A 16,465-nucleotide genomic window follows, 5' to 3' on the forward strand; every position below is an offset into this window, starting at 1 on the left:
CTTGCGGATTTTGCTGCAGAAGCATTGGAGGAAATTGTCAAATTAAAAATATTCTTTATTAATATTAAATTGATCAGATAAAGGTTTAAAAGGTACTGTTCTGAATTGGGCATTACTTTTTCCAGAATTTGAAATTAAAAACAAAACAAAACAGTTGAAACCCCCCCCCCCCCCCCCCCCTCCCTCCTACAGCGAAGAGGTCTGCTCTCTATGTTGTAAAACCCCTGAATGTTGATGGTTTGAATTCTACCAGGTTTTAGAACTAACTTTAATGTGTTGGTCGTAAGTTTTGTTAACAAAATACTTTCCCTCGATATTCTTTTTCCGGAATTTTCTATATTTACTTTTTCTAAAGAATTTTTAATTTCAAATAGCAGCAGACTAAATTTCTTTTATAAAAATATGCCATGATTTTATATTAGAATATTAAAAACCTGCCCGGACAGGAAGGCCTATTCAAAAAACCAAAATTTAATGCGTTCTAACAATCAACAAATAAAAGAATGCGTTGACATTTTTTTAGATTTTCGAGCCTCTTTATATTAAAAAATAAAATATTTAATTTTTTAAAATTGTATTTTGTAATTTCAGATTTGTGAGGGATAAAATGTGGATAAACCTATTATGTTTAGTCTATATGGCCAATATTGTATCCGCACAATATGAGGTAAGACAAAATTACAGTTTTTGAAATAAAAAAGTCTTTGTCTTAAAGGGACTGTAGATAGTAAATGCCGTACACGTAAAATTTCGCCCAGAACTGTATCAATCCAGGTACAACTCGTCAGCTATCAATGTCATCCCAGATACAAGCTCAGCTATCAATGTCAACCCAGATACAAGCTCAGCTATTAATGTCAACCCAGATACACGCTCAGCTATTAATGTCAAGCCAGATACAAGCTCAGCTATTAATGTCAAAACAGACGCAAGGTCTTATTCTAGCAATGTCAAACCAATGGGCACAATACAAAGAGAATAGAATATATATTAGAGGGGAATTTACTCGAAAAAAGTGCAAAGCGGCCATTTTGTTGTACTGTTTCCATACTGCAGGTGTACTTCACATATTTGTGCTATAAAACCTTTTGGGCCCTGGAACATCATTTTATAGAAAATCTGAAATTAATATTAGAAGAAAACCAAATTATGAAATAGGCTAGTTTCATAATTGACCAATGATCATTTAACATAGACTCTATGCCTTTCATTTTACTAACGATGATTTTCCGTTATAACTATAAATCAAATGATGTTTTTATTCACCTTATTCATTTTAAAATGTTTATTTAACAGCTTTAAAAAAATCGAAATTGAAATGGATAGTCTGGGGAACATACCACATTAATGTACTCTACTGCATATAATTTGTGAACATTTACATGATTTGTACAATTTGAACTCCCTTTCAGGCTGAAAGGGACGGAAAAATTCATACCGAGAGATTGTCTAAACTCTCCTCTAATATATATTCTATTCTCTTTGGCACGATCTCAGCTCAATCATCGTTTCAACGAGGACCAGCTGTTAATGTCGACAGGGACACAAGGTCTTAATTGATCAATGCCAAACCTATGGGCACAATCTCAGCTCGTATGTTTCAACGAGGACCAAGGGTAGGATTGTGAATTGGGGTGTCACCGTCTCCTTATCCAGCATTTTCAAACTTAAAATGTTTTGCTTTGAACACGTAGTAGAGAACATGTACTTAGCGTAAATTATTTTGCTAAACAATCCTCCCCTTCACCCAACATTTTATATTTCTGTATTTCACTTTATTACTACATATTGTTGTTGTAGATGGATTTAGTGGTATATATCTACTAGATTAATACCAAAATGGTAAATTGCTAAACCATTAACTAAATTGAAATTCAGTTGAAACACATTGGTTTCCGCTAGATTCAGATTCATGTCTTGATATGTTTATATATTTGTATCTAAAAGGAGTGTAGAAATATCCTTCTGTTTATAAAATGCCATGAAGATTGGCATTTTAACTACAGAGCGTCCCATATCATATTAGATTATCTCCAATCTTTAACACCAAAATAAACCCTTAATACTCGAAAAACTTATCATTTTCCGCAAGAAAATTCGTATATAAGCCTTATGTTATTTTTCAAAATGATTCATTCTAATGAAATTTTCTAATTAGTCCCGAAAATCGTAATTTAGACCCGTTCTCGGTCAAATATGATATGGGACACCCTGTAGATCACTTAACCTTAGATCAAGAATTAATGAGAAATCCATTTTTTATAATTGAAAATTGATTTGACTAACAATGGATCCACGTTTAGTGACTTACAAATTTATGCCGCAGACAATGTAGAGTAAATTATGAAAACTTAAAACTTTTGAATAAAGAAAATCAACGATATTTTCTTCATTGTTACACAGATAGAGAGTTTAAGAGCACCGTTGTAAATTAAATATAACAGTTTGAAATGGAAGGTCATTGGAAACTACGTCAACAGTCCCTTTAAATCAAATATCAATGCAGTTAGATCATTGCAAACAATACATAAGCTAATTTGAAATGAACGTTTAATATTCATTTTATCCAATATCCATTAACTAAAGAGATGCAGAGACTTTGCCTAAGTAATTATATTGCTCTCTTGCAAAAAGTGAAACAAAGGATAATTATCTTTCAATTATTTTATATGTTAATGCAACATGCTACAATCAGGCCCGTAGATAAGAATTTTCCTAGGAGAGTTCAAAATCTCCAACTTGTTCTTGTATCTTTTGGATCTAAGCTCTTTGTCCTTGTATCTCTTGGATTATACTATTTGTCCTTGTATCTCCAGGATCTGTACTCTTTGTCCTTGTATCTCTGGGATTATACTCTTTGTCCTTGTATCTCCAGGATCTGTACTCTTTGTCCTTGTATCTCTAGGATCTAAGCTCTTTGACCAGTATCTCTATAGGATCTGTACTCTTTGACCTTGTATCTCTGGGATTATACTCTTTGTCCATGTATCTCTAGGATCTGTTCTCTTTGTCCTTATATCTCAAGGATCTGTACTCTTTGACCTTGTATCTCTGGGATTATACTCTTTGACCTTGTATCTCTAGGATTATACCCTTTGTCCTTGTATCTCTAGGATCTGTACTCTTTGATCTTGTATCTCTAGAATCTGAACTCTTTGACCTTGTATCTCTAGGATCTGCACTGTAGACCTTGTATCTCTAGACTATTTACTCTATGAACTTGTATCTCTAGAATCTGTACTCCATGACCTTTTATCTCAAGGATCTGTATTGTGGAGAGTTGAACTGCTACGATCTGCTAGGAGTGACCAGGGATTCTAATAAAGCTGAGATATCTAAAGCATATCGTAAACTAGCTGGGCAGTGGCATCCTGACAGGTTCAGGGAACCAGCTCAAAAGAAAGAGGCTGAGGTAATATCATTTACGTAATATATTTATTAATGTTTGAATTTTAAGTTTTCATGTTTGGATGACCGATTTGGATTATTTTATTTGCACCAGTCCAATCCTTACGTGATCAAAACTGGTACAAGCATTTACCTGTACCAGGTCCATTTTAACAGTACATTGTATACATGTATCGCTTTGTTTAGACAAGGTTTATGCGAATAGCTGCTGGCTACGAGGTCCTGAGAGATGAAGAGAGTAGGAAGGAATACGATTATATGATGGATCATCCTGAGGAGTACTTTGCTAACTATTACAGGTAGAAAGGAATACGATTATATGATGGATCATCCAGAGGAGTACTTTGCTAACTACTACAGATAGGAAGTAGTAGGAGTATATGATGGATCATCCAGAGGAGTACTTTGCTAACTACAATAGGTAGGAAGTACATAGTAGGAGTATATGATGGATAATTCAGAGGAGTACTTAGCTAACTACTACAGGTAAGAAATAGTAGGAGTATATGATGGATCATCCTGAGGAGCACTTTGCTAATTACTACAGGTAGGAAGTAGTAGGAGTATTTGATGCATAATTCAAGGAGTACTTTGCTAACTATTACAGGTAGGAAGTAGTAGGAGTATATAAATGATCATCCAGAGGAGTACTTTGCTAACTACTACAGGTAGGAAGTAGTAGGAGTATATAAATGATCATCCAGAGGACTACTTTGCTAACTACTACAGGAAGGAAGTAGTAGGAGTATATAAATGATCATTCAGAGGAGTTCTTTGCTAAATACTACAGGTAGGAAGTAGTAGGAGTATATGATGGATAATTCAGAGGAGTACTTTGCTAACTACTACAGGTAGGAAGTAGTTGGAGTATATGATGGATCATCCAGAGGAGTACTTTGTTAACTACTACAGGTAGGAAGTAGTAGAAGTATATGATGGATAATTCAGGGGAGTAAGAAGCAGTAGGAGTATTTGATGGATAATTCAAGGAGTACTTTGCTTAAACCATAAAAGAAAACAAGAAAATGAAATATATGAAGGAAAGCATTAAAAAACAAGAAAAAATAAGGAGGAATACATGCAACAAAATAATAAAAAGAAAAAAAATGAAAAACCCCAGAAGTTAGCATAAAAGAAAGCATTAAAGGAAACCTGAAAGAAGACAAGAAAAGAAAAGAGAAATAATTCAGGATAGCTAAAGGTCGGTTAGATGAATCAGCATGTTCTTAATAAAAAGGAAATGACAAAAAGCTGAAATCTTCCAGGACACTAACCTTAATAAAACTAAAACAAATATAAAAACATTTAAGTGGTTCTTGAGTAAAAACAATTCAAAATATCTTTAGAAAACAGGATCCAGGTTTGCAAATCCTAGCCTTGTTAAAAACTTTCAAAAAGTTCTGACTCCAGGTTTCTGAGAAGATGTGGAGAAGTGATGACCAATGTTAAACCACAGATATTATTAGAACTTCTTCACCTTAACATTCAGGGTTTTATTTTTATTTCTTCAAATATATATTTTACAACTGAATTTAATTTGTTCCGAACCCAAAGAGAAACCCCAACTAGGTAGAAACCCCAAATAGACAAAAAGCAAAACCAGGTTTAAAACCCCACCTAGTCTGAAACCACGCCCAAACACAAAATTTACCGTAAAAAAAACCCTTGAACCTAAAACCCTTGAACCTAAAACCTGCACTTGCACCTGAAACCTGAACCTGAAACCTAACTCTGAAACTAAAACCTTAACCTGAAACCTGAACCCAAATTTAAAACCTTAAACCTTAAACCTTGAACCTTAAACCTGAAAACTTAAACCTTAAACCTTAAACCTTAATCTAAAACCTTAAATTTTAAACATAAAACTTAAAAACTACAACCTAAAATCTACAACCTAAACCCTAAAACCTCAAACCTCAAACCTAAAGCCTCAAACCTAAAGCCTCAAACCTAAAACCTAAAACATAAAACCTAAAACCTGCACTTGAACCTGAAACCTGAACCTGAAACCTAAATATGAAACCTGAACCTAAACCTGACACTAAAACCTTAACCTGAAACCTGAGCCAAAATTTAAAACCTAAATCCTTAAACCTAAACCTAAACCTAAAACTTTAAACGTTAAACCTTAAACCTTAAACCTTAAACCTGAAACCTGAAACCTGAAACCTCAAACCTCAAACCTAAAACCTCAAACCTAAAACCTAAACCCTAAATCAAAAACCTAAAACCTAAAACCTGAAACCTGAAACCTGAAACCTGAAACCTGAAACCTAAAACCTAAAACCTGAAACCTGAAACCTGAATCTGAAACCTGAAACCTGAATCTGAAACCTGAAACCTGAAACCTGAAACCTGAAACCTGAAACCTGAAACCTGAAACCTGAATCTGATACCTGAAACCTGAAACCTGAAACCTGAAACCTGAAACCTAAAACCTGAAACCTGAAACCTTACCTACTTTAGGTACTACAAGAGACGAGTGGCTCCTCAGGTTGATGTTCGTGTCGTCCTTCTCTCATTAATCAGGAAACAAGCATATTATGTAAACAAATAATTAATAAGTTTAAAGGGACTGTTATAGTAATTTAAAGAATTCAAACAGTTTAGCGGATACCTTTGTCAACAATTAAGATATCATCGTTCGTTTCGCAAGACAATAGACAAGTCTAATTTGACATATTCCAAAGAATTGTTTGGATCATCTATAATGTGAATATATTTAATTTGTGTTTTTTTTTTTACAAATGTACATGATAAACTTGTATTTTTGGTAAAAAACTGAAGTTAAAATCCTCACCCAACTATTTAATGTTTCAACATTATTTTCCATCATTGTTTTCTCAAACTTTTAATAGAAAAATGAGCCTGAGAGGAAATGAAAAAGAAACTGTTAGAAATAATATTATTTTTAGAACTTGAGAATGGTAAGGATGGGAGGGATGAGAGGGATAAGAGAGACTAACACTAAAATATCAAAGATAAAAGAAAAAATTCCCCTTATTATTCATTTCGTCGTAATTCTCTTAAGTTCCAATGTTCTCACAACATCCATCCCCAGCTTAATAATCTCCTCATTACCTTTATTTTACCTACCCACCTCATGTTAGGTAAATATATTGTTAGGTAAATATATTTCTAGCTAAATAAATTGTTAAAAATTGCAGAAATTCACAAAAACTAAGGTTTTTGGTTTCTACAACTGAGATAAACTCTATTAAAAATGCTGAACTTTCTTTCTAACATTTTTTCTTTTGAACTTGTTTTAAAAATATAAAAGGATATTGCACAAATTTTAAATTCAAAATTTATAAAGTTTAAAAAGATTTGAAGAAATGTAATATTCTTGTTGTTTCCCTAGTATATTAGTTTGCAACAAATTTTCTGGACACGCAACTAGGAGGATTGCAGTAAACAACTTCAGGGACAAGGAATAATTCTAAATTTTGCAAACAGAGGGAGCCGGGGAAAATGCTCCAGGATATTTTATTTATCCAATAATATATTTAAATCCTTATAATTGCTTCATAACAGAACTGCTGTGTTTTTTCTTTTAAAGATGGCCGAAATTAGCCACTGGATCTTACTCCACCCCCTTCCCTCAACCATACCCCCTTAGTTATCTGCAATACACCCTAATTTTACTCCTCCCCCTTCCCTCAACCACACCTCCTCAATTATCTCCAATACACCCCAATTTTACTCCACCCCCTTCTCTCAACCTCACCTCATTAATTATCTGCAATACTTCTCCCCCTCTTAATTAGTCCTGATTGATGCCCACGACGTTTTAAAAAAAAGAATATGCAAACAAATGTATTTTTACATATAGATTGGAAATATTAAAGCTATCTAGATGTTAATATGGCCGCCGATATTTAAGCATTTATAGCCGGTTTACATTTTTCTATAAGTGTGCTTGATGTTTACAGTATTGTGTCAGCACTACAGTACTACTCTGCTTGGTACAACTTTAACCAAGCAATCATATATCTTGCTAGTGTACCTAAATATAGAATTCAGGTACATGCTTATTAAAGGTACTGCTCACAAAATTCAATTTAATCCGTTGTACGAGGTACGTTGATGGAATGTGCCATGCTGATTTTTTAATTTCTTAAAAATATTTCTGAACTCGTTTCAACGTGATAACAGTTTAAAGGGCATATGTGTAAATAGTAAATAGTGTACATTGCATCTATTCTCTCTTAAAGGGAAGTTCAGATTCCGCAGTTTCTATTCACGAATCTACTTTATTCATTCATCGCAATTTAACTTTTCGGGAAATGAACTGGATCACCGCAAACACATTTTTCATTAAATATTCTGAAGAAAATGCACAAAAACTGTAATTCTTACTCCGTGTAGAGTTTTATCAAACTGTTGTTTTCAGGCTTTAGAAATAGCAAAGAGTAAAGGACTGGCCATAAATCCAAAGCAGAAAGGTATACGTTTCAGAATTTAATTATATTTCTAAAATTTTCATAAAATAGGATTGTATATTTAGGGGTTTTTATAATTTAGCAAACGCAAATTTTCTAATTCCTAAACAGTCACACCTAACGGTGTTCCTTTTTGATTTTTTAAACTTAGACTATTTGATCTGACATGATTTATAGTTTGAATAATCAAAGGTCACGACATCGGGTTGCTAGAAAATCCGAGTTTGTTGCACGAACACAGTTCCTTTCAGGTGTTAGTAAGGAACAGATCCGTAAACTTGAAGAAGAACTTGTTAGGAACATAATTGCAGACATGATGGATTCTAATGGAGGATACGAGAAACCTCAGGTATTGTTCATATAGATTCAATAACTCGTGGGGGAACATAATTGCAGACATGATAGATTCTAATGATACGAGAAACCCAAGGGAAATAGGTTTAATTAACTCCTGTGGAACATAATTGCAGACATGATGGATTCTAATGATACGAGAAACCCAAGGGAAATAGGTTTAATTAACTCCTGTGGAACATAATTGCAGACATTAATGAAGATATTTTTACAATGGATACTTAAGACTGGTTATTTTATTACTAATTTTGGGAATATACTCTGCACGGACCTTAAAGTGGTGTTGTATAGGAATTACACGTTAACATACTATTTCTGCCTTAGAAGGAAATCTTGTTTTTATTCTGTTAGTAAAATAAGTGGCTTTTTCTCCATTTGAAGGTTCGAAGTATTCTGTGGGTTCAAATAGTTAGCTCTCCTCTCAAGATTTATACTTGGACAAGATTTCAAGCAGATTGGATCTGGAGGTAAAATAGAATTTATCTGTAAATAAATCTATTTTGGATAAATCCAGGGTCTGCAGTGATCCAGTCTATGTTCAATGAATAAATATAGAAGGAACAGCACTGGATTCAAAATTTTCAAACCAATTTTTCGCGTTTTTGTCGTCTACAAAAGTTTACATTTTTGTATCGTATTGTAATTCTCTTATATCGTGGACCTGGAATGAGAAAAAATTATAATACGAATAATCAATTCCTTTGTTATTATTTTTTTTGAAATATTTTTGTAAATTACAATGATTTAACATTTTATTTTTATATAAATCTTTATTGAAATTTTAAAAAAGCGTGAAACATATGAATTTATAAAAGATTTAAAAAACTCCAAAATTTTAATTTGTCATAACTTATATTTTACATGTTTTTTAATGATTAAATTATTTGAAACATTAGATTTAATCCTTCGGCTTAAAGTTGTTTGATTAGGTTTTGTGTTTTGCGACAGGATTATGGTGATATGGAGAAGGAATATCTTGTTAGGTAAATATATTGTTTGGTATATATATATTGTTAGGTAAAATATATATTGTTAGGAAAATATATATTGTTTGGTAAATATATTGTTAGGTAAATATATTGTTAGGTAAATATATTGTTAGGTAAATATATTATTAGGTGTATATATATTGTTAGAAAAATATATATTGTCCAGGAAATATATTGTTTGGTGAAAATATGTAAGGTAAATATTTTGTTAGGTGAATATATTGTTAGTTGAATATATTGTTAGGTAAAATATATGCATTGTTAGGTAAAATATATGTATTGTTAGGTAAAATATATGTATTGTAAGGTAAAATATATGTATTGTTAGGTAAATATATTGTTAGGTAAAATATATAATTATTATTTATGGTGAGAACCCTTTCTTCCATAAAATTCATATTCAGGAACAACTTTTTCCACTTAAACTCGGCCATTTTTATTTGGAATATAAATTTATTTATTTGGAATATAAATTTATTCATTTGGAATATAATTTTATTCATTTGGAATATATATTTATTCATTTGGAATATAATTTAGTCATTTGGAATATAAATTTATTCATTTGTAATATAAATTTATTTGTTTGGAATATAAATTTATTCGTTTGGAATATAAATTTATTCGTTTGGAATATAAATTTATTCGTTTGGAATATAAATGTATTCGTTTGGAATATAAATTTATTCATTTGGAATATAATTTTATTTATTTGGAATATAAATTTATTCATTTGGAATATAATTTATTCATTTGGAATATAAATTTATTCATTTGGAATATAATTTTATTCATTTGAATATAAATTTATTCGTTTGGAATATAAATTTATTCATTTGGAATATAAATTTATTCAATTGGAATATAAATTAACTGGCCAAGTCCTTTTTCTAAAAAGAAGATGTGAACACTTGTGTTCCTTGTTCTATTCTTAAACTGAAAAACTGCCTTTAAAGTTCCACGGGGTAACTCTTTTTTGTATTTTATCTATTGTAAAACTCTTTTGTGTGACTGTGGTTTTGTTTATTTGTGTATAGACAGGTGTATAAGTATCAAGGTCTACCTGGAGAATAATCCAGTATCAAGGTGTACCTGTAGAGTGTAGAATACTCCTGGATCAAGGTGTACCTGGAGAATATTCCAGTATATAAGGTGTAACCTGGAGAATACTCCAGTATCAAGGTGTACCTGGAGAATACTCCAGTAACTGAAGAATACTCCAGTATCAAGGTGCACCTGAAGAATACTCCAGTATATAGGTGTACCTGAAGAATATTCCAGTATATAAGGTGTAACCTGGAGAATACTCCAGTATCAAGGTGTACCTGGAGAATACTCCAGTATATAAGGTGTAACCTGGAGAATACTCCAGTATATAAGGTGTAACCTGGAGAATACTCCAGTATCAAGGTGCACCTGAAAAATACTCCAGTATCAAGGTGTACCTGAAGAATATTCCAGTATATAAGGTGTAACCTGGAGAATACTCCAGTATCAAGGTGTACCTGGAGAATACTCCAGTTTGAAAGTGTAAACTGAAGAATACTCCAGTATCAAGGTGTACCTGAAGAATATTCCAGTATATAAGGTGTAACCTGGAGAATGCTCCAGTATCAAGGTGTACCTGGAGAATACTCCAGTATATAAGGTGTAACCTGGAGAATACTCAAGTATATAAGGTGTAACCTGGAGAATACTCCAGTATCAAGGTGTACCTGGAGAATACTCCAGTATATAAGGTGTAACCTGAATGATACTACAGTATATAAGGTGTACCTGGAGAATACTCCAGTATATAAGGTGTAACCTGAAGAATACTCCAGTATATAAGGTGTAACCTGAAGAATGCTCCAGTATATAAGGTGTACCTGGAGAATACTCCAGTATATAAGGTGTACCTGGAGAATATAAAGAAAATACTGCAGATAACACTTACATAAATATAAACAGAAAGGACTGCAATCATTACAATGGATTAAGAACTCTAACAAGATAGATAAAACATTCTCTTTGGGGTTTCTTTCACACCAAAATAATGAAATTTATAAAAAACGTATATCATCATTTTTAATGAAAGCCTTTTTAGGACAAATTTAAAACTGAGTGAGAAACAGTGGGCTGCCCTGAGTGATCTTGAAAAAGGTATTTATGTTTTCTCTGCCGCTGAAAATCATCGTTGAAAAATTTCCTGAACTGCAGTTTGTTTTAATCGGGGACCAAATTTAATGAATTTGAACTACGTTGCTGAACTACAAACTTCCGGTTCAAATTTGAGCCACCGATTTATCGTAAAGCCGACATTAGATCGAATTTAAATAAGTTGAGCTACGTCTTTGAACTACCTATTCTGCCAGTTCAAATTTGAACCACCGATCCAAAATTAACGATAAAGGAAGGATTCGAATCGGTATTTAGAATTTGAACCGGAGGTAGGCAGTTCAGCCGGGTCTAGAACTGGCTCAAGTTCTTTAAATTTGGTCTCAATTGATTCTCAGAGACCCTTCATTAAATGAAATTGATAAATAAAACGTTGCATGTATCTATAAAGAACAAGAACTTTAAATATGATTTTATGTAATGCATACAGTTAAAATAATAATTTGTAGATGGATATATGAGCCGAGAACTTTGGGTTCGGGAAAATTGGGAGGAATATGTAAAGGAGGAGGAGGAGAGAGAACGGATTAGACATGCAGAGTCAGGTAATACAAGGAAGTCTAGCAATAAAATGGTCTTTATTTTGACACCGCCATTTACTTTTGATACTTTGGGGAACAATCAAACATATATTATCAATGATAGTTTTGATACAATCTACCCAAAAATTAATCTATTTTCCCACAAAAATAGCAACCTACATAATATCTGCCCAAACTGCCAAGAAACTCCACATGATCCAAACAACATATTCAATTGCAACTCCAAACCCACCCACCTAACCCCAAGTAGTCTCTGGGACAAGCTGCAGGATGCTGCAAGCTTCCTGGGACTACATGAAGAAGAAGAAGAGATTTAATGACCTGATGATCAACAACATATCAGGCTTTATTTAAAATTTTCCAATCAGGCCACAATAAAGATATCATTTTAGGAAATTTTATGAAAGTCGTAAGAAAGGGATAAAATAGAAGATGATTTGGTGTAAACTTCATGTTGAGAGAAATGAGGAAAATATCATCATTTGTTGCAATAAAAATATAAGAAAAAGAAATATGATAGTTAAAAAGAAAAAAGAAAGAATTTTTATGGAAGATGAACTTTTTAAAGAATGATATCTAAGAATTTTGAAACTTTTTAGAAAATCATATTTTTTCATCATTTGCCACTGTTTTTATGCCGTATTTTAGCTTTTTCAAAATCTCTATGGGGTTGAAGATAATAATTTTCAAAAAATGGGAAAGGTTGGCATTGTAAAATAGTATATCATGTTATAAAAACTTTATGCTATATTAGAAAACTACTGAGTTGTTATTTTTATAGAAACAAATACATTTTTTATTTGATTGTAACATCAAGAAATAAAAACATTAAACCCTACTAGGATTTTTTCAATTTTTTTTATTAAATATAATTTTAAAAATTCTAATTTTTAGGGCGAAGTAAGCAAGAAAGAAGATGGTTGAAGAATTCTGATAACAGGATGACATTTGACGAAAATTATGATTGGTAATCAATCGACAAGGAAATGAAAAATATATTTATTATTATGAAAACATGAAAAGGTCAATTATACATTTTTTACTGTAGAGTACTGTATTTCCTACAGGGTGTCCAAATAAACATGGGAATTCAGTGACAAATTCGATATCGTCTTTTAAGATAATTCTTTGATTTAGTATAGTGATACCTACTGAGAAAGCTGTAATCTGTAAGAGTTTCGTCTGCTATGTTGTTTGTTTATGTTTTGACTGCATACGGTTGTACTTAGTAAAACAAGAAAATTGCAGTATACAAACAGAGTAAACTTGTCCGTCTTCACTGTTCATCTTGCGGAAACATTATAGACATATCTTTACAGTCTTTTACCCTTTTCATAAATTAAACTCTAGCAGACAAAATAATATTATGGCTTTTGAAATTAGGTATTACCATGCTAATTCATAACAAGGACGATATCCAATTCGTCACTGAATTCCCATGTTTTTTGGGACACCCTGTAGTAAAGTGTTCTATCAAGGATCGCCAAAGTACACTTTTCACCTAACTCCTGAACGATGCAGTTTTTCTATCTAGAATATATAGAGAGATTATTCTGAAAACAAAACTTAAAATTCACTTAACTTTCTCGTTCACCAAGCTAAAAGCATAATACTATTATTTTGTAGAATTATTTTCCAGTTCGTTATGGTTGCGTGGTAATTATTGTTGTATATATAATTAGGCCTTATTTGCAGATATAAAGCTCTTAGAACCAAAACATATTGTACATTTTAATTAGGTTTATACGATAATATCATTAATTGTGATAAATTGTAATAAGTTGTGCCATTGTTCTTTTTATAAACTGTAATTGTGATTTAAATTCTGCACTGTGTGCAAATTTTTCATTTTTATTTTTGTACTTGAATTATTGTCATTGTTTTCCCAGAGGAAAAAAATGCCTAAAATATAACCCCCCCACCCCACCCCCACTTGTGAAAGTTTTGTGATTTCTCAATGTAATACGTTAAGTTTGTGTAAATATATAGTTTTATTATTTCATAAGTTATAAATTTAAGAGGTTTTAATGTTTTAAATGAAACCGAATTTTACGTTTAGATAAAAGTATTAAAAGTACGTATCTTTGTATTCAATGATTAAAAACAGTTCTTTAGACCTAACCCTTAAAATAATGCAAACTAAATAGTATCAATTCATGTTAAAAAATAGTTCAATCATGGTCATGTTGCAAACATCATTTAATAGGACGGACCTCTCTTTATAGTTGTGATAAAACAATTTATTCTATTTGTTAAATTGGTTTAAAAGTTATAATATGCAAAGCGCGTGTTTGTTAGTATATGGTTATAGGACAGGAGAAACTTTAGATATATTGTAGCAGGAAAGTGATGGATTGATCTTTCCTGCGATCATAAATAGTATTTTTTCCTTCTTTCCATCATTCTCAGTTTCTCCCCCCCCTACCCCTTCTTCCATCCCTCGTTATAGCTAACAGATTTATTCTTGTTTGTGTTTGAATTCTATAAATAACCCAAGCCACGCGGAGAAACCGTTATCCCAGAAACCCGGGGCTGGTGGGTTAGCCGGCCAGCTCACAGGAAGGCTAGGGTTAAATGCGAACCCAGGGTGGAGCGAAATCTGGGGAAAAAGAATCAGTTGATCATCAGCTCCCTTAAACTGAGGTTCCCTTGAAGATTCCCCATCACTCTGAAACTGCTTCAATTCATAATATCCTATTAGTATAGTATCAATCGTTTTATTTTTGTATCTTTGTAAATAATAAATTGTAAGAAAAACCGACTCGACGAATATTATATTTACAAGTGTTTGCATTTAGTTATTTTCTTTCATATACAATAATATTATCATAAATAAAGCATACATGTTCGTTATTTTAAATTTCATTCATATATTTTTAGCTTTAACTTTAAGATATTTCGATTCAAGATAAATATCTAATTTGATCCGTTGTTTACATTCAGAAAAATGAGCGTGGTTGCCGCGGAAATTCTGTTTCGTAGAGACTATGACCATTTTTAACAATGACCTAAAATTAACGGCCAAAACATGCTTATTAAGTAAGGGTGTCGTATCGTTTGCACTAATGATTGATCGGACAAACGTACATTCGCACTAACGTTCATTCGGGCTAACGTTTAGTACGACTGAACAACTAATTGTTCAATCAAACTAAAAACCATGTGGAAGGTTTTTTGAGCACGTGGAGAACTATTTTTTGAAATTCTAGCGGAATTCGGTTCATTTAATTAATTAGTTCCATTGAACATGATGTAGTGGTAATGAACAAAAAATGTTCGATTGAACTAAAGCTTTAAGTTCCGGTAAAATCGATGTTAGTACTAATGAACATATTTAGTGCAAATGAACAAAAAAATGTTCAATCAAACTAAATTAAAATCTAAAATTTTAGTATTTGCCCATAAAATATTATTAGTACAAATGAACATATGTTAGTGCAAATGAACAAAAAATGTTCAATCGAACTAAAATCTAAAATTTCACCATTTGCCCATAAAATAGTATTAGTACAAATGAACATATTTTAGTGCAAATGAACAAAAAAATAAGTCCGTTTTAACAAATTCTTTGTTGGAGATGTTCATTTGCACTAACGTTTAATTGCACTATTAAAAAAAATAGTCCGTTTAAACAACATTTTTTTGGACATGTTCATTTGCACTAACGTTCAATTGCACTAATATTTACTGAAAAAAATTTAGTCCGTTTGAACAAATTTTTTGTTGAAAATGTTCATTTACACTAACATTGCACTAATATTTTCAGAAAAAAAAATTAGTGCGCTTGAACAAATATTTTTTGTATTCCAGATCAATTGCACTAATGATCATTTGTACTAAAATATTTCTGGCGCGAAAATAAAATATTCCTGGCAGGAAAATATAATATTCCTGACAGGAAAATAAAATTTTAGTCCAATTGAACACAGAAAACCCGATTTTTGTTCATTTGTACCAATATGTTCGATCGTAGTAAAAACCGGTTACTGATCAGCAGACTTTAGTGCAAAAGTACGTTAGTTCAATCGGACATTAGTGCAAACGATGTAGCATCTAAGTAAGTCCTTAAAGTACTGAAAATTGAAAGCAGAAACCAAAAAATAAACTTTAAATTGTCATATCATCTTCTTTACAGTCTCCTCCTTTGTTGGTATTCCTATATTTATCAGGGAATAACATTTTTCATATGAATTTATGACAGAACTTTTATCATTTCGATCGGTTTGGAAAAAAACTTTTCTCGGTGAAAAACATTGACATTTTTAAAGAATTGTCTTTAAATACAAAAATTTTCTGTTTATAAACATCTTTTATTTGGAAATGAAAACACAATTTCAAAATTAATTAAACTATTATTTCGTTTTACAATTAAATCTAATTTTAAAATTAATTCAAGATTATGTAAAGACCGCCCCCCCCCCCTACGGTGCACGGGACCTGGAAACTCATAATTTCATTTATTTTAATCAGAAGTTTCTACAAACAATTAAAACTCTGTAAAGTTTGAATGTTTGCTGTTTTATATTTAGTTTGAAGGACTGTTAATGGTGGAAAATGAAAATGAAGAAACAAA

General features: G+C 31.8%; 1 protein-coding gene across 3 annotated transcripts; it reads left to right on the forward strand.

Moving 5' to 3' along the window:
- Positions 1-592: 592 nt before the first annotated feature.
- LOC111703314 (dnaJ homolog subfamily C member 25) lies at positions 593-13,894 on the forward strand. Of its 3 annotated transcripts, none has more exons than XM_023475218.1 (13): positions 593-667; positions 3,263-3,412; positions 3,595-3,707; positions 5,875-5,937; positions 7,341-7,431; positions 7,802-7,853; positions 8,102-8,199; positions 8,586-8,671; positions 9,134-9,187; positions 11,280-11,335; positions 11,800-11,895; positions 12,787-12,941; positions 13,354-13,894. In XM_023475218.1, the coding sequence occupies exons 1-12, from the start codon at positions 608-610 to the stop codon at positions 12,861-12,863; spliced, it is 996 nt and encodes a 331-aa protein (XP_023330986.1). In that variant the 5' UTR covers positions 593-607; the 3' UTR covers positions 12,864-12,941; positions 13,354-13,894. The 3 variants fall into 3 exon arrangements, with proteins under 3 accessions (XP_023330986.1, XP_023330987.1, XP_023330988.1); XM_023475219.1 differs by having other exon boundaries at positions 13,371-13,894; XM_023475220.1 differs by having other exon boundaries at positions 12,787-12,915; positions 13,588-13,894.
- Positions 13,895-16,465: the final 2,571 nt, after the last annotated feature.

This window comes from Eurytemora carolleeae, unplaced genomic scaffold (genome assembly GCF_000591075.1).
Source record: "Eurytemora carolleeae unplaced genomic scaffold, Eaff_2.0 scaffold534, whole genome shotgun sequence".
Classification (NCBI taxonomy): Eukaryota; Metazoa; Arthropoda; class Copepoda; order Calanoida; family Temoridae; genus Eurytemora; species Eurytemora carolleeae.

Excerpts from the sequence above, each read along its gene's own strand:
- LOC111703314 (XM_023475218.1), top strand. The coding sequence starts at position 608 with ATGTGGATAAACCTATTATGTTTAGTCTATATGGCCAATATTGTATCC. Across the intron at positions 668-3,262 it reads TTGTATCCGCACAATATGAG|GATCTGTATTGTGGAGAGTT; the intron begins GTAAGACAAAAT and ends TTTTATCTCAAG. Across the intron at positions 5,938-7,340 it reads GTCCTTCTCTCATTAATCAG|TATTGTGTCAGCACTACAGT; the intron begins GAAACAAGCATA and ends TGATGTTTACAG.